The sequence below is a fragment of the Clinocottus analis genome, unplaced genomic scaffold, assembly GCF_023055335.1.
Source record: "Clinocottus analis isolate CAN_PGR_092001 unplaced genomic scaffold, fCliAna1.0.p SCAF_15, whole genome shotgun sequence".
NCBI lineage: Eukaryota > Metazoa > Chordata > Actinopteri > Perciformes > Cottidae > Clinocottus > Clinocottus analis.
Window position 1 is genome coordinate 13,645,777 of NW_027175876.1, and position 24,989 is coordinate 13,670,765.

The following is a 24,989-nucleotide window of genomic DNA, read 5'->3' on the forward strand; positions in this document are numbered from 1 at the left end:
AGGGGCCCAGACAATTCGGGAAACGGCGCTCACCTGCTCCGATGACCCGCTCAATTTTAATGCAGGAGGCGTCCAGCTCCTTGGCAAACTGATGGACGGCCCGGTTGGGGTCCTCGTAGGTCTCGGGGTCGATGTAGGTCTTGGTGCCTGGAAATTTAACTGTAGAAAGGTAAGAGGATTACTGTTATGAATAAATACGCACGCTGCGCACCGGCGGGCACTTGACAGGCAAACGATTACTGAGACCAGAGGGAATTGCTGAGCAGTCGGCGAGCGGTGTCAGAGAAAAGAAAGTGTTTCCGTGCGGGAAAAAAATCCATCACAAATAGGAAGCAAAGATTTGAGTAACCTGTAACCTGAGAGCACCTCGCTGAAGAAAAGAGTCTGTCGCGCCGGCTATGTCGGTTCATCTCGCTTATTGATACAGGATATCGTCGTGTGGGCTTGTTTCAGTAGACAGTTTCCAGTGGAACATAGAACAGGATTCTACTCATTCGACAGTAAAACCCTTTATTGATTAACCGCCTTTATAATGTTGTATGATTAAAAACACTTCAGTACCCACTGTGGTGCACCGTGTTGTTGTTTTTATAATAACAAAATAGGTGTAATTATGATAATGAGCATGACACGTCCTCTTTAACAATAACATCTCAATTCCATTTTACAGCTTTCACTTGAAAAACCGTCTCGTTGAATTCGTGTGCTTCAAATACGGCTTTGCCATCACCACAGGGTCGTTTCACTCAAGTTCTTTTATTTTTGTAGGAGATTGAAGCGTTTCCGGTCGCTCAACTTGTCTTTTCCATCATACGACGAGCTACCACAGGACCGACGTGTGAGATGGTGTGTTCAGGCTCAATTGTCCCGGGCGCTAACGCTCGTGTTTAAATGACCCATTTCTTCATGTCGGCGCCTGAGTTGAAGCCATCCAATTTGATTTCCAGCTCACAAAAGGGAGCAAATGAATGGGAGCAGATTTAATATAGTTGAATATTCTATCAGAGTTCCCGCTCAAAAGAAAACTGTTGACAAAAGTTGAAAAGACAAGTTGAGCCGCGGCAGAAAACTGCATCGCCGCAGTCCTTTTTTTTTTTTTTTTGCTGTTATGAGAGGAGTTCATGAAGTGATAGTGGAAGCAGTTTGTAACCAATAAGGAAAACAAACAAGGTTCGAGTGAGGCCAGAGACGGAGGGGGGGGGGGGATATACACTTATCACAAATTAACAGCAAATTACAGTATTCTGCACTATTAAGCAAACACATCCGCTCACGGGGGCGATTCCGCTGTGCATTTTAAATTCCACGGATAACAATACGACCTGTCAACTTTAAAATTTAATGAGCTCCAGCCGCAACGCGCCGGATAAGCGCCGGACCAACACAACAGAGCGGAAACTGCAAGCTCATCCGGATTGGAGAGGCTCTGGATCCCCATCTCGATGCGGCCCATCCCGCCGCCGTGGACACAACGAACGCCCGGGCCCAGATTCCCCTCCACTCGCTCCCCGTAATTGCTTCGTCCATCCGAGATGTCAGCGGATCTGATAGCAGACGTCTTATCGCGACCTCCTCGCCGCCACACGCCAGACAAATTGGGTTCCCGCGTGTTGGACTCGCGGCTATCTGGCTTCTGTCGCCACCGGCGGCCTCTCGTCGTTTTGATACTGCGCGGCGGATCGCCCCATTAGGGGCCGGGCGCCGGCGCCACTTCCCGTTCCGCCCGCCGACGTGGCTCCGCGGGACACTTAACGTCGGCCGGGGGCGGACTCGCCGGCGCTGCAGCCGTTCGCGGCGTCACCCCCTGACCCCTTATTTTGTTACCAAATCAGCAGTTTGCCTACAGCGTAGATCATTACGGCTCCACTTGGGGAGGCAGTCTGCAGCTGCATCTCCAGGGGCATCATTAGGGGTTGGTGTAGGAAAAAAAAAGAGGAAAAAAAGCCACTCGTGCTGATGGAAGAGGCCTAGAAGAGGAGCCTCTTCCACACAGCGAGCTGTGTGAGCTCCAGAAGCTCCCGTAGATGGAAGTTCCTGAGTACTAGCACTCCAACCTTTTATCCCTTCATATTGTTATCCTCCCACCTCATCTTCATGCCTCCTTTAGCACACACATTACAGTCTCTGACGCCTGCATGGTGTAGGAAAGAGCTAACTAATTATTTAAATGGTAAGTGCCACATGAGCGACTGTGAATGGGGGCAAAACTTTCAAATGTAGAACACTTTGTCCCATCACGGCACACATCTGCAATGTCGCGTCGTGATGTGTTCAAGAGCGTTAGGTCGGAGCGTGGAAACAAACACGGGCGCAGCAAAGAAGATGTGTTGGATTTTTCCTGTCGGGAATTACAGTTTGCTCCAAATATCCCGACGCCGCATGAAACGCAGCACACATTCCCTGGTTGGCGCGAGAGAGGAACATGACGCGAACAGACCGACCGGGCTGCAAACACGACCTCGCCGGCGGAGGTCGCCGTAACGTCAGCAGATGTGTGTTCTTGTCGTAATGCGAGCGCGCGTTCTGTCGTGTCCGCTGTTTTTTTTTTGGGCAGGAAGCTGCTGTCGACCTTCTCTCTCGGTACTGCCGGACCCCACCGTCGTGGTTTTTTTTTCTTCTCTTAGAACAGAACACTCCCTCACGCTCCTCAGGGTCGACCTCTCCTCCCTCCCTGACAGCTGTCACGACGCCGCGTTTGTAGTTCCCCGACGCCTTCATCTCCACGAACAGAGTTCAGCCAATCAGCGGCAGATGTTCGGCTGATTGTTCCCCGGCTTTGACACCAATCAAATGAGCTGGGATCAAACGCTCGTGCCTGTGGGTGCTAATGTTTATTCTTCTTTTTTATTAAGGCACCCCTTCTTATTCAGCATGCAGTGTTGTCTGTTGTGTGTGTGTGTGTGTGTGTGTGTGTGTGTGCGTGTGTACCCATGAACTTTAGACACTCACACTGAAAGTAGAGCTCCTCGTCTCCCTCCTGATCGGCTTTGCTGTACCCGCAGTGCCTGCACAGGGGAGGAGGGAGGGAGGGGGGAGGAAGAGGGAGGAAGAGGGTGGCAGAATCAACTGATTGTGCGGAGGAAATGAACGCCCTAAATTACAAGAATTTGAATGCGCCGGCTCACGCCGCGCATGACAAATCCTCAGAGGAACCCAGCTGAGGGAGCGAGAGCCGTGAGCCCCTCCCTCCCCCATGTAGCCGGGCTCCCGATAGCCAATCACGTCACACATCAAACGAAGCATGCGCCGCAGACTAGAGGACGGTTCAACGCGTCTTGTAATATTCCTTTTTTTTCCCTTCCTTTTGCAATATCAACGTGTTGAAGGTTCCCGTCCAGCAGGTGTTTTGCGGCACAAAGTTGGTCTTTGAGCACAAACTGGGGAGAAAGAAAAGGAAAAGAAGAAGACGGACGACGTGTGGACGGTGGAACAAGCCACAAGTGATGGACATGCACGAGCTGTTGATGGAGCTGGTCGTTCTGTTCCCTTTCACTGCGCCTGCAGCTGTTCTGAACTGTTCTGGGGTCAGGACGGAGCCAATGAGTGGACCTTGGAGAGGAAGATGTTTGTGGCAGATTAGCGTGTCGCATAATCTGCATGAGATGATTCTGAACAGCATGTTCACACGTGAGGATCTTTATCTTCGCCGGAGAGTGAAAAGTCAGCCCAACACCGGCGGGACGTGGATGAACATCAGCCTGACTTGATTTACAGCGGAAGGGGGCGGGGCAGAAGGCTAATCCTGACCAACCACAGCAAGTTCTGATCAAACGTCATTCATGCAGATGAAAACCCTGATGAGGTGTGTGATGGAGTGATGCTGATGACAATGGGCTGGGTGCTTTGGGAAGAAAAGAAAAAAAGAAAAAAATCTGTGCCACTCTTCATCCTGCCCTCCGGATCGCACACACACACACACACACACACACAGACACACACACACACACACACAGACACACACACAGGCATGCAGAGCCGAAGCTCTCTCTCTCTCTCTCTGTCGCTCTGGAGTGTTTGTCTCATAATGGCTCTGCAAAAAAAAAAAAAAAGCTTAAAAATGTTGTCGGGGCTGGAGGGAGGTGGGTGGTGGGAATGAACAAAAAAAAAAAAAAAGATGATACATCACAAGCCATTAGCACAGCATGCCACGAGATGACGGGCGGGCACGTGTGTGTGTGTGTGCGTGCGTGCGTGCTCGTGTGGGTGCGTGCACGTGGGCGTGCTCGTGTGTGTGCGTGTGCGTGTGTGAGAGGACGACCGCGGGCGCGGAGGCCCCCGTGAGGGGACAAGAGAAGGGCTAATATGACAAGCGCAGACTCACAGGAGCGGAGAGTCAATGGGGCCCGCGAGAGCGTACCTTCTCCCGATGATGAAGCCGAACACCATGAACACCAGGATGATGGTCCCCGCCACGGCCACCACCGCGATGATGATGACGGGGTTCTGCTCGCTGGACACGATCGCCGCTGACGAGACCAACACACACACACACACACACACATGGACAAGACATGCAGAGAAAAAAGAGCTTTGTGAGAACTTTGACACATCAAACGTCGGCGACATGTTTGAGGCCCAGACGAGAGGCGTGGGGGGATTGATGACCCCTCCCCTCCCTGTCCTCCCCTCTGAGGGAGCGGAGGAATATGAAGAGGAGGGGGAAGAGGAGGAGGAGGAGGAGGGACGGCTTCTATTTTTGAGCCGTCCTCACACACACACGGCTCCACTGTTTCAGAAAGTGGGCTTAATAGTCCCAGACGGCGACGGCGATGCCCTTCATCTCAAACAAAGACACATTCAGGTTGGATTGTTTCCACGGTCGGAGCTCCCACGCTGCCGATCGAGAGCGGCGTCGCTGTGTAAAGTCAACTGAGTTGTGTGTGTGTGTGTGTGTGTGTGTGTGTGTGTGAGGGTTCATGCATTTTAAATCAAGTGGATCTGCACTGTATAAATACTTGCAAAACGTTTGTTGTTGTTGTTGTTGTGGCCTATCTGGGGGGGGGGAGGCTGAAATGTTTGGCGACATTCGATCAGTTGTTTCCAGCGTTGGATAAAGCACAAATTGTCTGGAGGTTTTTCTGTTCTTCTTTCGGGGGGGGGGCGGGGGGGGTTGGCGGGCTGTCATATTGCAGGTTTCCCCTCCTGAGGCCACACTGGTCAAGGACTCTCTGCAAAACGTCTAACCTTGTCACGCGGACACGCTCTGCATGCGGCGCGAGTAACTAATGTGTCCTCTTTTATTTTGTTTTCATGAAGAAATATTGGATGTGAGGTGAAAGGAGGTGGGGGAGGGGCTTGTCAGGGTGGGCAGGTTGGATGCGAAGAGGAATTAAACAGCGACTCAAAGAGCGGGTTTGTTTTTTCTTCCCTCACAAATGTTAATACTCCTTTTTTTCCCTAAAAGCACCTACCATGTTTGTTTAGTCTGATTGCCTCACACCTCACGCGACCCAACGATACATCACAGCGCCAGGCGTCGTGATCCACGACACCTCGGAGCGGCGTCTCTCACCTCGACTCCCCGCCGGCACGCTGCGGCACTCGGGGCAGAGCTAATGCGGCTGATTAGATTTAAATGAGTTTATCCTCATGACGCTACAGTAGCTTGTCCTCACGCGCGCTGATTTCTCCCATGACGTGTCGTCAGCACAAAGTCAAACGCAATTTCTGTTTGCTTTGCGAGGAAGCAAATTACTTCCCTGGGCCATTACTGCAGGGGCATCAACAGGTTGGGCTCGATTTAGAGGTGGAGCCTGGGATCTAAAACGATGTGATGATATATGTATAAACATATATATATATAGATATATATCTCTGTGGTCAGACTCCCACCCTATCAGGTGTCGGTGCGTTTGGAGACATTCGACGTTCTCAGTTTATATTTTAAAGATGATCAGAGGGATGAACACTGAGCTGTCAAAAGAAACGCTTCAGTCTCCTCGCGCCAAACCAATCTTCACTTTTCCACTTTCATGCAGATCTTCACCAAACGCATTTCAATAGTATGAACGGATATTCATATATATCGACATAACACATTTAAAAAAATTAAAAAAAATTGATTGGCCGACCATTTTTGACTGAAGGAATAAATAAATAATGGAGGAATGGGCACTTATTCAAACTTTATTGTCCAATTCAAAGTCATCTCTTATTTTTTCTTCTTCTGTCATGAAGGTAAATCTGAATGAAAACTCTGGCGTTCACTCTGGTTGACACAAGTTTGAATCTACCTCGTCGTTTTCCTATCTATACACAAATCTTTGGTGAAGATATTCCACAACAAATTCAGAGAACTCTGCCGAAAGGTTCTTGGGTCCATTTTTGGTTGAATTTCTGAACAATGTAGTGGTATTTGTCTGCATCCCCACTGCGCATGAAGCCTCATTAAGGTGCGTCGTCCTACCTGTGGCCTCCTCCTTGGTGGTGATCTCCAGCCGGGGGCCGAAGGTTCCGTACCCGGCCTCGGTGAAGGCCCGGATCTGGAACACGTAGGCCGTGCTGGGCTTCAGGTTGTTCACCGTGGCCGACGTGGACTTGGACCTCACCGTGGAGTAGACCCGGTCCTTCTGGTCCTGCGCAAGGAATAAACCGTGTGTGATCCAAAAAGTCAGATTGTCACCACACGTAGCGACTCGATACAGGCAGGGTGGCCCTCAACACTTTGCTCCACCTCGATACTTTTAATATAATGTGCATTTCCACATGTGGAGGTCCATTCCAGTCGTTTCCTTTTCATCGCTGCTCAGCTAACTATAAGGAAACTTTACCCCCCCGGCTCAGATGTTTCATGTTCAAAGCTTTGCAATGATCTATCTAGAAATCCTTCCCCTTTCTATGGCGGATTTTTAAGGCGACACAAGATTGAGGCATCACGGCGGTTCTGGAAAAAAAAAAGAAGATCAAAATCAAAGCGAATGGAGCCGATCGGTCGGGCGAGTTAGTGTTTGTCTGAAAAAGACAATCGGAAATCAAATCAGTGGAAGTGTATCCAATGATGTAACCTATTACGCCTGTTCACAGCCATACAAAACAAACAGAATACCCATCCCCTTTTTCAATACCGGCTTTTCGAATTTACAGAATTGAAGAAAAAAATAGCAGATTGTACATCACGAGTGAGATTATAATCTCCCCATCACAGGCTGCGCGCCGGCGCCGGCGCGTGACCAAATGTTCTTCATCAAGAAGAGAAAATACATTTGGACGCACGGGATGTGTACGTGCCCGTCGGCCTGTAAATGTTTTGAGTTTTTCCTGCGCGGCGAGAGCCCAAGTGGTATGCCAGGCCTTTGATTCTCGCCGGGTTGAAGTCGCTCCATTAAACCTTTGCCGTAAAGAGCTAATGTGTTCAGGCTTGAAATGCGCGGAGAGAGATAACGGTGACAGATTACTAATTCTGGCAGTGCGGCAGCCGCGGCTCGCGTGTGTTATGTGTGCGTGTGTGCCAACATGCGTACGCTTGCCGGGGGTGGTGGTGAAGGACTGCGGCCTGATTAAAATCTTATGAGCATCTTCATTCATTATTGCAATTATGAGACAAAGAAGGCACTTGCGGGAACCTTGTGAATTCCACTCACGGCCGCGTCGCAGATTGAATACAAAATGAAGAGTCGGCGGAAGTGAATGTGAAGTAGCCGAGAAATGGAAGAAGGGGAGGCGGGAGGGCGGGGGAGGTAGGGGGGAGACGAGGAGACAAGAAGACAAGGACGCTAAATGAATCGACGGCGGCACTCACCTTTTCGTAGTACTTGATTTCGTACTCGGTGATGACGCCGTTGGGCTGCTGGGGCTCCTGCCAGGACAGCTGGATGCTGCGCTGCTGCACTTTCTCCTTGATGACCTCGCTGACCTGGGACGGGGCTGTTGGGACGAGAACAGTTCTCAATAAGCGAGGTTCACCGAGCACCGGCGGGCCTTTCCGGCCGACCGGCGGTTACGCCACGCGATCGGAATTCCAATCGGCAGCAGAGACACACACGGAAAAAAAAAGGCAGCCGGCTCTTGGAAAAGTTGGGAAAATGTGGAGTGAGGGTGAAATTGCGCTGGATTCATCTTCAATGTTTCCAGCGGGGGAGCAGGCAGAGGAGCTCGCGCTCCCCGGTGATGACAGCTCTATTGAGACATCCTCTCACAGGGGGAGCGGTGTACCTGTAACCTTCCGACATCAGTCTTATGCACACCGATTGTCTCTGGCTTTTTGCGTGACTCATTTGAAGTGTCTGGCTGCCTGGATTAACTGCTGCCACATTTAGACTTGCTAACAGTACGCACACGCACACACACACACACACGCGCACACACACACACAAACACACACTTCCATCTTTTAGTCGTCAAGGTGAATGATGGGAACAAGCCGAGCTGGAATTTAAAGGGGACGTGTCAAGCTCCTTTTCAGGTTCATGCTTGTATTTTGGGGTTTACGCTAGAATCCGTTTATATGATTTGATGTTAAAAATAAACCTTTTTTTTCTCTTTTCTCATTAGGTCTGAATATGAATATGCCTGGTTTTACCCTCGGTCTGAAATGCTGGGTTTGGTGTGTCGCTGTCTCTTTAAGACCCAAAAAAGCCAAGTCTGCTCTGATTGGCTATTGAGAACAACGTGGTGCACCTTTTCAAAAGGTGTGTGTGTGTGTGTGTGTGTGTGTGTGTGTGTGTGTGTCAGCAAAAATGACACGAACATTACTTTTTACTCAATACTTCCTGTTTTTGTTTCAAAATAAAAGCCCTCTCACTTCTCCCAGTGGACAGAATCCCTTCATTTGTTACCAACAATTCTGAGATATTTGCATTTTCAACTTTTTTTTAAATGTGGCTTGTTATTTACAAATGAGCACACACTTCTAATCTTATTTCTGTCTTAAATATATACTTTATAAATATTATATTTATATGACATTGCAATGAAATGTACTGAAACATTTGGGTTACAGGAAAACTCTTCTGTAGAAAGAAGGGCCAAGGCAGAATCCCAGCAAAACTACTTCCAAAGCTAATCCAACTATATATATATATATATATATATATATATATATATATATATATATATATATATATATATATATATATATATATATAATTTTCATTTTCTAGTTTCAGAATCTGCAAATTTATTCCTGAAAGTTCTTGGAAGATAATATCTTTTATTAGAAAGAGTCCCACTTCTTCTGACTTCTGCAGAGTGTCACGGCTGCTGTGAGTTCTGCAGCTGTGCCTTTCGGCTTCTGGTTCCACTTCCATCACCTTTACATCATCGCGCTCTTGATTATAATCACCAGCATTTTAACAGCATTTTTCTTAAAGACCCAAGTGAGAGAGAAAAAACAAAAAAAACAAGGAAAGCTTTTTGGCTTACTAAACCTCACCCCAAGGAGATGATCCTTTAAAAAAAAAAAAAAGAAGAAAAACTGTAATCTTCACTTTCAACAGCCTCAAAAATCCATTCTGTAAACACACTGTGAAATCGTGATGACTCATGCTGCTCCCGGGGCAAAAACATATTAATTAAGGCGTCTTAGCGAGTTTGAAAAGGCGTCCCGGGGACGACGTGGACTCTGAAGTGGGAGCCACTTGTCAGACGCTGTACTTTGATTTCTTTATTTATTTTTCCGGGGTCTCTCACGGATCAGGGACGTGCCTCTCACTAGAAAAAGCGAGCCGGCGGATCGACGCCCGAGGAGACGCGAATTCTTTAATGACGGCGTGGTGATGTGGATTTGGCCGATTTTTTGGGTATTTATTTTTTTCGGCAGCACTTTTACAAACAAGCTCATGGTTCTCCACTGGCATACGACACACCTGCAGCGTACGTACAAGTCTCAAACGTGAAACTCTGGACAGCATCCGACGGGAGATACAAAGCTCTCTCCCTGGACGTGCCGTGCCCAGTGACCCGAGATTGTTTCAAGATGACCCTTCCACTAATGACTCCGGCTGGTTCAAAACCTCATTAGTCCTCATCAGCACTCCTGACACCCAAGACCTGGTCACAAAAAAAGTAACTAAACAAAACAAACAAAAAAAAACCTGCTGTTGTGACGTTCCCTCATAATCCAACCAAAACACAGGAACAATGCATCCTTTCTGGGCGCGGGGCGGACGGTCAAAGGGGACGATTGAGTTTTCCCTCCAGAGTCACAACAAGCAGTTAGTGCAGCTTAACCTCATCCAATTTGGCCGCTTTCTTCCGCCCCTCCTCATCCAGACGGCGTCCTTGATATACGGACCTCGCCTAAAATCGGGTTTGAGGGCTTTACGGCCACTAAATGATGCTCCTTGTCTGCGTTTACTGCTTTAATCTGACATTTGCTTTCATCCCCTGCAGACGCTCTTTTCTTTTTCTTTTTTTTTTTTGCTGCAAAGTGGCACACTGCTGTAGTCGGGATAGATATTTACCCTGTGAGGAGCTCCTGGACTTCGGTGAGCAAATAAGACACATTGAGTTGCTTACTGGCCCCGTGGTGTGTTTGATATGCTTGTAAACCAAGCTGTGGGAGTGCATTTATCTTTTTGTAATTCTTCGTTTGGGACTGAATTCATCGCAACGTTCATGTAAAGTAGGACAGAGGAATCAAACTGCCGATTGAATGGCGATTCCAGCTATAGACCTCTCAACATGCAGCACCGAGCTCCTTCAGGACCAACCGGTGTTTATCTAGTTATACTTTGAGATTTTGAGTTTTTCTACTTCTCTTACGAAAATCAGTCAATCCGAAAGAAAAATAGAGCCTTGATGCTGTTTTCAAGAAGAAAGCACCAAAACAAACCCATTGATTCAGCCCAAAGCTGCAGATGGTCCTATCCAGACCCGACGCCACCCAGCAGAGGAAACAAAGAACTGTTCAAAAAGGATCTGAAATGTCAAACATGTCTTCATATAAAAACGTGAAAGGCCCACCCACAAGACACGTTGAGTCCGTCATATGATATAGGAGGTTGTAATTCCACCGTTCGACCACCGTGTCACAGTTGCCTTAAAGCCTGGCGCTCTACTTGGGGGTTTAGTTTAGATCGGAGGGGACTGAGGGGGGTCAGGTCTACCGATCAAACTACCGACCCCCTAGTTGTGGCTTATGAAGTACCTGAGGAATTTGAAGTACTCAATCGTTCCCGCCTTAGTGTGGCTCAAGCTCCGACATATTGTCTCAAACTACCAACCTCGGGACCAGAGTTGGCTTTTTAGATCCTATCCTACATTTCCCATGAAGCCACTCTGCTGTGTTTTTGGTCCGACCCGGGTCTCGAACTACATTCATTTGTATCTTTTATTTCATTTGTACTAGTATACGTGCGTATACTCGTATAATACGATGCATTTGAGGTTGACGCGACTGCAATATTGTTGTGCTCGCAAAATGACAATGAAGTGCTGGATTGATCCATTGTTTGGGACTCCGTATTGATCTTCTCTGCCTCCAACGTTGGCCTTTCACTTCCTCAAATCAATGTTTGGAAATGTCACACACGCGCAGATGAGCTATTTGTACCGCTATGCTAATTGGCTCTTCATTTACGAAATAAAACGCCCACATAATTAGCAGAGATGCATAGTTTTCGAGTGGCAGAAGGTTCATTGCCGCGATAAGAGCCGTAGAGCTGGCGTTCAGCACAACGGGCCACCTTTTTCCCCCACACTGCTAACCCCCCCTAGAGTGTGACTCCGGCTCAGGCAGCAGATCTGCCCCATTTACCCCCCTTTGGCCCTTGGCTGTGAAGCGCCGATGACTCAGCCCCCAAGCTTCACTCCCTTTACCCCCTGACAGAGAGCCGGGGGGTGTGGGCTATGTTTCCACAGAGATCATGAGATCAGTGAGCGGCATTAGCGGACGCGGCGGCGTACCACGCGGGGCTTAAAAGGGCCGATGGGGTTTTTTTTTTTCTTTCATTTTCAGAATTGGGGAAAAAGCGCTCACTCTCGATTCCTCAGGGGGCCTCGAGTGGAGGCCAGATTTGAGCATCAACTGGAAAGTAAAACCCGCTCCTCTGGCTCCTCTCCGCCCCCCCCCTACCTCCCTCTCTACCGTCCCCGTGGCTCACTCAGGTGGTCCATTAATGACAAACTGGATATGAAGGAGACCGAAACCAGTCAGCCACACTCTCAACACGCCTCCGGGGGCTTAGCGCGGCGGAACATTCTATAATTGTCCTGCCGGTCTCAAAGAGACTGGAACGCCATTTGTGCATTCATTTTTGCAATATTAGAAAAATGTGTCAGTGACCCTGAACACTTCCTGCTGTAAAGCCAACTGATCCAGGAGCCCGCTCGCCACCGTGCGCTGCATCCGAGCGTCTTATGAACGTTTTAATATCCTCCTCTTTCATTCAGCCGTCGGATCTTTTTGGAGGACCCCGAGGCGAGGAGCAAGAAGCTGGGAGGTAGTTCATTACCCGAGCGCTTTCCTCCGCCTGCGTGCCCGCCTCACGGAGCACGCCGACGCCATAAACTTGTATATTAATAATTACTGCGGTTTGCATCCTCGCGCCGACGGCACCGTCATCGCGCGGAGTTTGGTGGCGTTTTAAAGGTTCTTAAACAGGCTTATAATTTGAAACAGGAGATTATAACGTCTCCGAGAGAAAGTTATTGTAATAAACAAAGACTCCTTTGGGCCCAATATGGAATATGGGCACATAAACAAACTGAATGCATGATTTCTAGTCAGGCAACGCCCGTGGGACGTGTTTGAGACTGCAATAAGTGTCGGATAAAAACACATTTGACACATACTAATAAAAGTCCGTTCAACCATTCAAAGGCTGTATAGTTCAGGAAACTATGTTAATACACTTATAGTCCTGCTTTGCCAGCTGGCCCTGCTCTCCATCGCCTCAAGTATTTCACACATTGACAGCCATCGCTGCCTTTAACACGCTGCATAGGTAGGATTCAGTTTCCTCCGTCACCACCGCAGAGCTGCATATTTACAGTTCAGGGGAGTGTGCCGGTTAGACTGAAGCCTTTTTCTTTTTTTTCTTCCTTTTTTTCTTCTTCAACACATCATCTCCAGCAGCCCGTGAAACAAAAAGCCCGGCGACAGTTTGGTTTGGCTGGCTTGATGCTAACGAGGTATGACATAATCAAGATTACTTCTGCTCTGTGTTGTGACTCCCATAACCGGGCCGAGCCAGACTGCTCTTAAACGGTGACATCTTTGGGGGGGGAGAAAAAAAATGACACCGCGACATGATTGTTACGGATACAAATAGTGCTCTCTGTTGGGGATCACGAGACATGAAATTAAAGGTGCATTCAGGCAATTTCACGTTACTATTTAAATCCCCAGCAACAGATATATTCTAAACATCCTTTTAGTCCCTTGTAAGGGGATGGCTTCCTAAACATCTGGCTCCTCCATTTCCCACAATGCCCCCAATAGTTTTGTTTGTAGCCCAGGCGCTCTGCAGATTGTATCCTGAACTGAGGTAACCCTTGATGACATCGTCATTTCTTTCCCAGACATTAAAAAGACCTGACAAAGCTCCTCCAGAGCCACAGGGCGACTGGTAAAAACGACTGTCATGTGTAAAATTGGTGAGATTACCCTTTAAGGTTAATATCGGGCAGTTTGGCTCACGGTTAAATGAAAACCACTTTAGCTGAAAATAAAGACTTCGCTCAGGCTGAGGGAGAAAAAAAAAATACTTGCATGAGTTGAGAATTGCACGTGGGTCGCTGGATCTGAAAGCAAATGTATCTGAGCAGCCAGCGCCCGCCACCCCCCGACCTCCAAATTCTCTCACTATCAAACCACCGTCTCAGAGTCAAACTGCTGTCTGCTCCTCTCGATATGATGCTCTCCTGGTGGGGGGGCGTTTGTCTCTGCCTGCACGGAGGATGCAATTTGCATTTCAAGACAGCCAGATCATTTCACCAAATTTCCTGCGACCCCCAGCTGGTTTTTACAGCTGGAATGCCTGCGCATGTCGGTGCGTGGGCGTACGGCGGCTCACTTGTGAACCCCAGGAGAAAGTGTGTCTGTGTGTGTGTGTGTGGGGGGGGGGGGGAGGATGTTCATCTGCATGCTGCCAATCTCCTCCTGTCTTTTGGAGCTGGCCCTGTCTGAACGTGGCGTGTAGCGTAGCTCTGAAGGCCATTCATCCAATGACTGGATAAAAAACACAAATTCCCTTCTTTTTCTTTTTTTTTTGCAACCGCCGGTGAGTCACACGGTAACGGATGAAGGACAATAATAGACCGGGGCTGTGATGAATATGAGGGGAACGCTCCGAATTGGTGTGACAAGCTTCTTCGCTCTTGGGCTCGCGAGCCCCGTGTCTGGCCGGCGGCTTTGGGACTCCACACGGCACCATCGCGTTTCAGCCGACCGCTGCCGGCCTGTAACATGTCACCTCCGCTCGGACGCAAACATGGAGGGAAAAAAAAACGGAAGAGGAATGACTCATTCGGCTTTTTGCTCCGTCATGATCATTGCTTCAACAGGAGAGTTTCTCAAAGTATTTCAAGACCTTTTCAGGAACTTTTTTGTCGTTCGAGGAACATAGTTCCAGGAATGTGTCCGCACCGCGAGGACCAGGAAGGATCGCAGTTCTTCGAAGGCCTAAAGGGACTTTTACAGCTCTTATTACAGAGTAGGTTACTCTCCAAGCACGGCAGGAACCGCGAGTGACTCAAGTGGACGCTGATTGGTTCAACGTGTGAGCCAATGCCGCAAAAATAAATCAGTTGGCCGTGTAAAGAAAAGACAACACAAACGGAAGCTTGTAGCTAAAAAAGGAAGGAAGAATATATCGACAAATGAGCCGACGGTCGGACGTAGAAGACGACCCACTGAAACAACCATGGAGACTTTGAGCAAGGTATTCGTCCGAACGTCCCCGGTTAGAGCCGTCACTCGTTCCCTGGAAGCGTCTGAATTCTGGCGAACTCCACGGTTGGTCCGCCAATCCTGACAACCAAATTTGCAGCAACCAGACGTGATGATGCCGCTCACGGTTCCGATCCAATGTTTGAAGCTGGCGAACTCGTCTTGACGGCGGAGGCGAAAAACGCCGTGTTCACCTCCAACACGCCAACGCACACTGCCGATGACATCGGCCGTAAAAGGTTGCACTATCTCGGCTCTCTGGCCCACTAACTCTGCTCTCATGGAGGCGGCTGTTCACAGAGAGAAAAGTCCTTGTGGCCCCTCCCTTCTCGAACCAAACCTACACCCTTGTATATTACCCGATACGATCAATCTAATGCCTTTACAAGCTCGGCGTTCACAAAGATCACGTGGCTCCGGGCCAAACAGCAGGTGAAGCTGCAGCGTGTCCTCCCATCAGCAGCTAATGGTACCATCTCCGGGACATTTGGACGGCCCGACGATTCCTATTCACCGCCAACACTTCTGGCGGAGGCGCACGAAATACCCTTGAACCAAGTGTGTTTGAAAATAGAGTTTTTAAAAAGAGCCCGGCAGAGGACGAGGCGCTCGCTGCATAACAATGCCGGTTCGAGGCGGGGACACCTTTAGTGACCATGCGGGAGGGTCAAAGGCGGCTCCGTTTGAAAGCAATTAGCCGCGCCTGATGTGAAGGAGGCCTGGGCTGGGTCTTTCATGTTCCATAGGGCTGACAGCTCCAGAGGTGACGGGATGAGTATTAATATATTTCAGACGCTTTCACTACTGACAGCTCAACACAGCCATCAAGTTCCCGCCTCATTATTTCCCAGTTCAAGGGCCCCACCATCATATATTCCCATCAAGTCTCTCGATCAACAGAGGGGTATCAAATCCAATCGCCTTTTTTGTTTTTCTTAAGCGCGATCGTCAAATAAATGCTCGCCGAGCGACGGCTGGATGCGTTTGGCCAGAAAGTAAATGCATTAGGTGTCAATGAGAATAGCTTCTCCGGGCTAATAGAATCTCTCCTTGAATTCTCCCCGCGCTCAAGCAAGTAAATGTTTCTTCTCGCTGTGTGATTTGCTGAGTGCATCGGCCGCACCTAACAGCTTAAGTATAGCCCCGTGTGCCGCCGCGAAGCCGGGAATCAGAACCAGCGGCGGAAGGTCAGTGTGGGGGAGGTAAGGAAGGGAGGGGGGGGATTGCATTCATGCTACATGCGCACACGAGGCCCACTGTGCATGATTGCCCCGCCGACGCCTCCTGACAGGGAGTTCACTTTAACATGCGGCGGTAGCCCCCGCGCCGCGTGCCCCCCGCCTCCCACCGTATAATATCAAAATGCCATACGCCGCTGTAACAGATGCAGAAATCATGGGTCAGCTTTGTTACATAATTGTCAAGCCAGCGTGGATCCCACTTACTGACGAGGCACTCAGCTTTCCTGTGTCAGTGTCCAAATTAGGGAGCAGGGCTGGCAGCCTATCATCAGCCACTCGGAGCACACTCCCTGATTTTCGGCAGCGAGAATCGGGGGGGTCTGCAATCGGCATATCTATTTTTTTTTCCCCTCACGTAGGGCAAGAATAGAGTCATCCCGACAGCATTGTAGCATGGCGGACATTTACATAATCATACCCCAGTAATGGTGAAATGATGGCCCGGTTCACACAGAGCCCTGAAATGCATCTCGGGGGGGATTCTTTCATAAAGGGAGAGGTTAACACACGGCCGTGAGTGCACCAGAAATACGCCGACAAGGAAGAAGGCTCACAGGCTCTTTTTCTCCCAGGTTTTCACGGGGAAAAAAGACAAATTTTAAGCCACTTCCACCAGATTGCTGTTCATCTGATTATAAGACAAAATAAGAGCTGTATTCATTATCACATGAGATAAACAAACGTCGTTATTACCTCATATTTGACAACAACAACATCTGTTGGCTAATAGTGGGCGATGTATCAGTACAGGCGATCGAGCAATCAGGCTCTAATCACAATATATTTACACAATATTCTTTCGGAAAAGATTGATCCGTGCTGATAATTATTACTGTATCTATTTAATAATAATAATAATGCCCAATTTAAATTTGTACATTTGTTGCCTTTCAATTGTGTGGCTCTTCTAGACTTTCAAAATGTTATCGAACTGAAATCATCAAATGACGATAGTGAAACAAGTCATTTCGTATATTATAGTTTTTGAATAAAATCTCATAACCTTAAATCATTTTATCATTGCAGAACTCAAATATAGCAGTATTTTATATATATATATATATATATATATATATATATATATATATATATATATATATATATATAAAGGATAGCTACCGAGCTACAGACAGTACAGCACATTCTTTATCATTTGACAATAGAAATTTGCAAATGGTCAAACGACTTCAAATTGCCCAAAATTCACACGGGGGCGAGACATTCTAAAAGGCAATGCAAGACGGCCAATTACTGTCCCGGGGAGATTTAATCACATTCAAATTCTGAGACACACACACACACACACACACACACACACACACATAGAAACTGTAGGTTTCCTCTTTCCACGCGCCCCGTCGCCCATGCGCGCTGAAGCAAACGCGATCACAAGCAATCAGCTGCGGCGCATTTCAATAAACGCCAGGTGTGAGCAGTAATTTCCTCCTCCGTCTCGCAGGAACCGGGTCACGTTTCAGAAAGTCCTCGTGATCAGCCGGACAGATGGGAAGCAGCGAGACCGACTCGGAGGACACGGAACATAAAGTCAATGTGCGCCGCGGCGTGGTCGCGCCAGAACCGGTGTACTCGCCACGCCGCAGGCTGCCAACAAGAACATGTGTTGACGTATTCTGGCGATCGTAATTACAGTGACAATACACAGCGCGGTGTGTGCTGGATGCAACGTGACGTGAGGGCGCCTTTTGAGGTGCCGGGCTCGTTTTCAGGGAGGTCGCCGGGAATGAGCGGCGGGAGGGGAGGGGGGCGGGGGTTAACCGTCAATCCGAAGGAAGAGCTCGGCCAGTTTGTAAATAAAACCTCGGTGGCGCTCGCAGACAAAACGCTTTCCCATCTGAACCCACTTTAATCGAGCGTAAATCCCCCCGGGAACCGCCCGGCTGCGTGACGCACAGACCCACGACATCCTCACACTCATCACAAAGTTTACCCCGAGATCGGCGGGAACCCGCTGGCCCCCAGACGGTCCTGATGAGGTCACGCCGCCCTTTGTCTGCGTCCCCCACCGCTTGATGGCGAGCAGTGTTATGACGATGCTATCGACTGTCGAGGAGCGAGTACGCTGGGAAACAAACACACGGCCAGATGAGAAATGAAAGCTCTGGTACTCGTTATAATGTACACGCTTGGTGTTGCTTATCCGCCGCCTCGCTGACCTTTCTGCTGCGAGCAGCTGCGAGGCATGTCTTTCCAAATACATGCCCGGGCTAAGCAGAGATATGCGTTTGCATACACAGTGGCTTTATCGTTTATCTTAATAAAACAAAGACTGCGGAGTAGAACAGAGAAAGGGGAGGAAAAAAAAGAGAAAAAAGGCACAAAGCCGATTACGGCGAGATGCCGGAGCCTAAGCAGCCGGCCGGCCTTCCCCACCCCTTAAATGTCAAAGCGCAGCCTGCGGGGCCCCTCGCGCTCCAATCTGAAGCCCTGATTGGACATCTGAGCTCCGCGGGGATTGAAAAGCGCGATAATTCGCGGAATGCAACTGCGCCGCCGACCGATGGCGCACACCGGAGTCGGGATCCTGAGGCACTGCTATTATTTCCAAAGTTTCAAGCCCCAATCGTCGCACTTATCTTCACACGGAGGCAGCTGCTCCCATTCCCCTATTATCGCCGAATAAATCTAATGCTTGGCATCCGGCATGGGAAATATTCAAATTTCAAATTAAAGCCGCCGCCGCCGCCGCCTTTTTGCGGAACACCCGGACATATGATCGCTGAGGGCTGGCATCGTAAACATCCGTTTATTATCGAAATAGGCCAGTGATCGTGTTAATCAGCGCTCATATGCTCTTTAATCACAGTCTTGGACAGGCTCCGTGCCAGGGAAATCATATCCGCGGCCCCCTCCAGCCGCCTCTGTAATTCTGCACAGAGCGGTCGAGTCCAACGCGCTGCTGATTGCCAACAGATCTAGGCCAGGCCCGCAGCTCTCCGAGACACCATGCGGCTTCATCAGATCGGGGGCCCCGAGACGGGTCCGACGGGCACTGGCAGTGACCCCGCTCTGCTGCTGACCGTCGTGCAAGGCGCCGGATGTAGAGCGCCGTCTGTCAAGCGGTTGGGCACTCTGCCAGAGGAGGAGACGGCCAGGTTTGTTCATTCTCGCGGCTCGGGCTGTCGTTCAGGTGTTTCATTGCACGAGAATTTCAATCGAGAGGCATCGCCCTCGTCTCAAAAAGTGAGAATGAAGCAGTTTGAGACGAATATAAAATCAATTTAAAAGCTGTTAAACCACGCTGGCCTCTTTAGTGCAGACTCACATTGTGCGTTCGAGCTTTGTTCAGACCACAAACCATTATTGGGAAATCCAAGCGCCCTCCACTAGAATTTAAATCCCAGCGCTAATAAAGCACAATAATCACCTCTGGTTATGAAAAGTGAAGCCAACGCACGAGTGCACTCTCTCGAATGGCCACAGGGGGCGACTTCTCTGGTTGCAGAAGATTGCATAGAAGTCTATGAAAAAATGACCCGCTTCTCTAATGATTTATTCCCCCAGTAAACATGAGTTTATGGTCTCAATCAATCAATTAATTCAATACAGCATGATGTTCATGCAGTAAATTATGGTCCCATTTAGAGTCAAATAGACCATAAAGCCGGGTATGCTTTATGGCGTGGCTACCGTGTGATTGACAGGTCGCTAACACAACGTTGTCCGGTCTGGGAGTTGTGCTCGCTTTTGTTTTAGAACTTTGAACCCTGAGCAGTGAGTTTATTGCACGATTGTGTCTAGTTCAGCATGATGTTGTACTTAGTCCCACCCCTCTCGCTGTCCACAAACCAATGGGTGTTCACTGCTTATCTGCAGTGTATAATGAGGTGTGTATAATGTAGAGAAGCCATGTTAAACAAATCAGCTGATGGTGTGCCAACAGGGAAAGTACTATTCCAGTGTTAAAATGTTAGTCTGTTAGTTAGAACATTAGCGGAGATATGATATTGTCATATTGAGTCCATTAGTTTAGAATTGGGAAACAATTAGTGGCTGTGTGTTATTCACCTCAAAGGAACCTCTCGATGAAGACTCCTGATGCTCTTGTGAATCTGATGTCTATTTAAAAAATACCACAGGTGCACTTTTTACGATAGTTTAATGGGTCCCACGCTGATCCAATACGTGTCTACGTCGACTTCAGAGCTCCCGACACCTACTTCCGCCGTGAGAAAAGAGAAACTGGCGGACGACGGCGACCGGGAGGCGGGTGGGGGGGGGGGGGAAGAACGAGTCCACCGAGTGCGTCTGCAGGAAATAGCCAGAGCAAAAGCACCTGGTGATGAGGGATAAGACTGGAACGCCCCGCCGACTCAGCAGCAGCAGCAGCAGCCCTGTAATCAAGGGGACGACCTGATGCTGGCAGCCACGCTCATGATGAGTAACGCCCCCCCCCCCCCCTCCACCCGGCCAGACACTTCAGACAGGCCTCCAGCCAGACGGCATGCGGGAGAAAAAAGAAGAAGAAGAAGAAAAAAGAGATTGCACAAAAGCCTACTTAGTGGCTGACTGTAGTTTTGGGGGATTGGCTTGTTCTCCGTCTGTCATCAGCGCTGAGCTATTCCATCACTCATCTGTCTGCTATGAGCTCACTTGATGTCTTCTTTATGCGCAGACAAAGAGCAAATGACAGGACGTGAAGGGAACCAGACGGCAGCGCGCGAACGCTCACGACTGGGTGTGCTCGGCGGAAGAAGAAGAAGAAGAAGAAGAAAAAAAAACATTCACAAACACGCACACGCACACACACACGCACGCACACACATGCCGAGCATATTTGTCCCGGAGGAACGCTTTTTACGGGAACGACAGCTCGTGTGCGTGAAAGTGCTGATCCGTTCAGCGATTGACCTCCGGAGCCGCGTCTTTTCTTCTTTATGTTCTGTTAACTTACGGAAGCAGCCGACTGATTGTGATTAATGGCCGCCACGCACAGGCCGAGACAAGCAGCGACTCAACCTCTGTGGGACTTGTGTGGGATATCTCTCCCCCCCAGCCCCCCAAAAAAAGAAAAGAACAAGAAAAAGTGTTGGTTTGCCACAACTCGCTGCTCGTAACAATCGGTGTAGATCAAATTCATAACCATGATTTATTATCAAGTGTCGCGGAGAAGCTGTTCTCGCCGTGCTAAAAAGGCAGCGGAGTCTAACAAGAGCTGATCATTCCCAGACTCGGGGACAACGCGGCCTGCCCTCTAAAGCCTCGGAACGGCCTTTTCTTTCTTTCTCCAACCGAAACCGCGCTGAGTGATCGGCCCGCTTGTGGAGACAAAGCCCGCTCTCAGGTTGCCCGGCTGAACTCGGCACGGACCCCCCCCCCCCCCTCCCCTCCCGTGGCTCCCTGTGCCCTACAAAAGGCACGTCCGCTGTCCTTTGTCCCACCCCTCCCTACCTCCAGTCAGCACTGGCTTCCAGGGTAAGTGACTGGCCGCATTGGGCCGGGCACAGAGTCAGATTGGCTGCGTGCAGAGAGACACCCGGTAATGCTGGAACACCTGCTCGACAGACAAAAGAGGGCGGACACTGCAAGCCTCTTTCCCCATTCTCTCCTGTGGGGAGGGTCATAATGATGCCAGGCTTCAGGAGCGACCAAATGTGACCTTTGACCCGGGGGGACAGACAGTGAGGGAACAAGCGCAGCGGCATCTCGATTCGTCCTCGAGCCAAAGGGATCATCTTCGCTAAAGCTAATGAGTGAAATATTCTCTCACAGAATGTATTACATCTAAATGAGTCCATTATCTTTTAATTATTATGTAATCAATTCATTCCTCGTAGTACAAAATGTCCACAATTGCCGCGAGTGAAGGGAATGTCTGCACGTTGCTTTCTTTGTGTCGTATACAATCCAAACGACTACTAGATGGCTTCTTTTTTCTTTCGTTACTTAAAGATGACACATTCAGGAAAACATTTTTCAGAGGCCTTTTTTTTTTTCAGCAACGTTGAGCTATCCCAAGGTAGATATCCAATCACGGAGGAGACGGAGGTACCGGATTGCACTCAGGGTCGTGACTTTCCCTTTTTGTCCTCCCACTGATGCTCTCTACACCTGTGCATTAAAACCCACAGCTGACAGCAACAAGTTCACGCCTCCTCCCAGGCGGGCTGTCAAAAGACTGGGGGATGTCGAAAATCACTCATACTCACTGCTCAGCAGAGATAAAGCCAATGAAAACAACCGAGAACTGCAATATTATACATATATATATTGTAATTCTCGGTATATATATATATGATGTGGAGGACATCACAGCTCAGCAGAGCGTTTGCAGCACTGCATTTCCCTTGAAAGCTTATGTTTACATTCATAATTCTCAGCAGAGATGTTTATTTAGAAGAGAAAAAATACACCTGCAGCTTTTAGTTATTCTCTGTGAAATCATTTTTCTGAGAGGAAAAAAAACAAACTAAAAACATGTCAAGATTTCACGGCTGTGCGTGTGCGTGTGCGTGTGCGTGTGTGTGCGTGTGTGTGTGTCGTGTGAACAAAGCCTCATTCTTCAACAGTCTGCGCGCTGGCTCACTATCATTCTAATGATGTCATTATTGCGAGATAATTAGCCTTGAAAATGTATCTCGGGAAACAATCTCATAGCTTCGACTCTCCCCGTTCCAGCAGAAATGTCTCTGTGTCGCTGCCAACCATATATTGGACTCGATAATGACTCGTTTTCTCTCTTTCGGCTGGTTACAGGAATCTACCTCACAATATCCGCCGTGATCACTTCGCCTTAGTGCGGGTAATACGAATAACCGGCGCTCTAATGAGATGTCAGAGATCATCAGCGGAGCCGGCGGAGGGAACGCCGGCGATATCGAGAAGGACTTCAAAAAAACACGACCGAGCCGAGCAACATAATACAGCCGGCACGCTCAAGGTGGCACCTCGTGGCGTTAAGCGATCCGAAAAGGATTTTTTACTCTCTTTTTTTTTCCCCTGCGTAACGGCTCTATTAGCTGGAGAATGTCTTCTCATTTTGGCTGTTTGGTGGCTTTGTGGTGAGCTTACGGAGGGCGGCTTGAGACGACAGAAGCAGGGAACAGTCGGCAGTGAATAAAAAAAGAACTAAGACAAGAAAAACTGAGGGCTGAGCGGATGACTTGCTCTCCCAGAGAAGCCTGTGGAAAGTGCTGTACCTCCTTGAACTACGATTAAAGTTTGCCGATTGGACAGACAAAAAAAGGAAAAAAACCTGTTTGTTTTTTTTATATTGTATATTATACAGCGCTCAATTTCCTTTCAGAGGGGGGAGAAAAGCGGTGTCAAAGAGGTTCTTTAAGGAGGATAAAATATATTTGTTCTTCTCTTAATCTTTCCCCGCTGTGAATACCGTGCTCTGGTCAAATAAATTCCCAGCCTCCACATGGAAATAATTATCAGTCGATGCCTTGAACACATTGTGATGTCTCCGTAAAGCGGCCGGTCTAACGTAACTCCCATTAGTCACACGGGGGCCATAAAATACAAAGAAATGGAGGGAAAAAAAACAAAGCTGAAGTCTGAATTGCCTTAATCCTTCATTATTAAACTCAAGAAGAGTTTTCTGGGACCATTGATATCTATATAGCGGCTGCGGTGTGGATTCAGGCTCAGAAAGCAGCGGGGGGGGTGGGGGGGGGGGTGTTTGTGATGCAGATTCCTGACGAGGAAGAGGACCACCAGCAGCAGAGGGGGGGGGGGGGCACTAACACACACACACACACATCCAGCGTGATGGAAGCGGGTTGGAGGTGTCGCTCCGCCTCGGCAGCGTTTACAAGCCGAGGAGAGAATTTAATTCTTATCGGGTGCTTTTCTGCATTTCAGCTTTTTTTTTTGTTCTTTTTTTTTTTGTGCAGAAAGTTCCTCAAGGTAAAATAACACTCAGGCGACACGGTCGCTGCTCAATATAATATAAATAAAATAATAAAAATAAATAAATATGAGTAATGTAATTGTCATTTTTAGAGTATTTCGTGCCACAGGGAGAAAAAAAGACCTAATGTTTAGTCTGGCATCGTATTGTTGACATGTAAACACAGCGGGTAATAATCGTATAACAGCAATAAAAACAAGACCACAAATGACCTGATTAAAACACGAGCTGAAGTTTATTGATTGACCTGGAAAGAACTGACTACTGAATATAATATAATATACATCATCAGCAGCATTGCAAAACATGACGGGAGACTGACACTAGCTGGTTAACGGGGCACTGATTCCATTGGTCCTCACTGATTGGCCGGCAGGTGACAGAATATGAAAGGTCATGAAAGACGTTTTTTTTTGTTCTCATTAATTGCCTAAGTGCTCAAAAGTGCTCAACACGACATTAAAATGCTTATAGCGTCTCCACTGACACCACCAACACATCCTCATGCATCAAACAGACTTGTTTGCTCACTCAGAATGTACATTCCTGCCTTCCTTTTTCTTTCAGAAAAAGTCCCGACCGACTTCACAAACCCAACATAACTTTCAGCTTAACATTAAGCCATGAAATACTTTGACGGCTACTTCAGTTGCAAAAAAAAAAAATAGTCTCGAAAGGACGAGACACAAAATAAAGTCAAAGTTCCCCCCCTGAGATAATGGCTGCGAGTCTGCAGGGATTGTTCTCCTCCTCATAAAGTCCAAACAAGGGAGCAGCGCCATGTGAAATTGGGCCAAAGCGGCTTAAAGTTGCGGGCTCGCAAATTGAGAGGCGAAGCCCGACATCCTGATCAAGGCCGGTTTGCAAGGTGTCGCATCATCGTCTGCCTTTGTGTATCGGCGGCGGGATTTGCCGCTACTGTAATTGGTGATCTCTGTCTGATAGGGACTTAGTCAAAGGACGCGGGCAACAGTTTGTTTTTCTGGGGGTGGGTGCTTCTCCCAAACCTCCACCCAATTACCCTCCGAGGGAACAATGACAG

General features: G+C 48.5%; 1 protein-coding gene across 4 annotated transcripts in view; it reads right to left on the reverse strand.

Moving 5' to 3' along the window:
- epha7 (eph receptor A7) overlaps positions 1-24,989 on the reverse strand; it is an 86,066-nt gene that overhangs the window by 15,323 nt on the left and 45,754 nt on the right. Inside the window, exons 6-10 of one of the 4 annotated variants that reach the window (XM_068576911.1) lie at positions 7,739-7,863; positions 6,407-6,575; positions 4,358-4,466; positions 2,950-3,005; positions 34-147 (exon numbers count right to left, since the gene is read on the reverse strand). In XM_068576911.1, coding sequence (XP_068433012.1) covers positions 34-147; positions 2,950-3,005; positions 4,358-4,466; positions 6,407-6,575; positions 7,739-7,863 — 573 coding nt within the window. Of the gene's footprint in view, positions 1-33; positions 160-2,949; positions 3,006-4,321; positions 4,467-6,406; positions 6,576-7,738; positions 7,864-24,989 lie in introns of all 4 variants that reach the window. The other 3 variants (XM_068576909.1, XM_068576908.1, XM_068576907.1) reach the window with 3 other exon arrangements.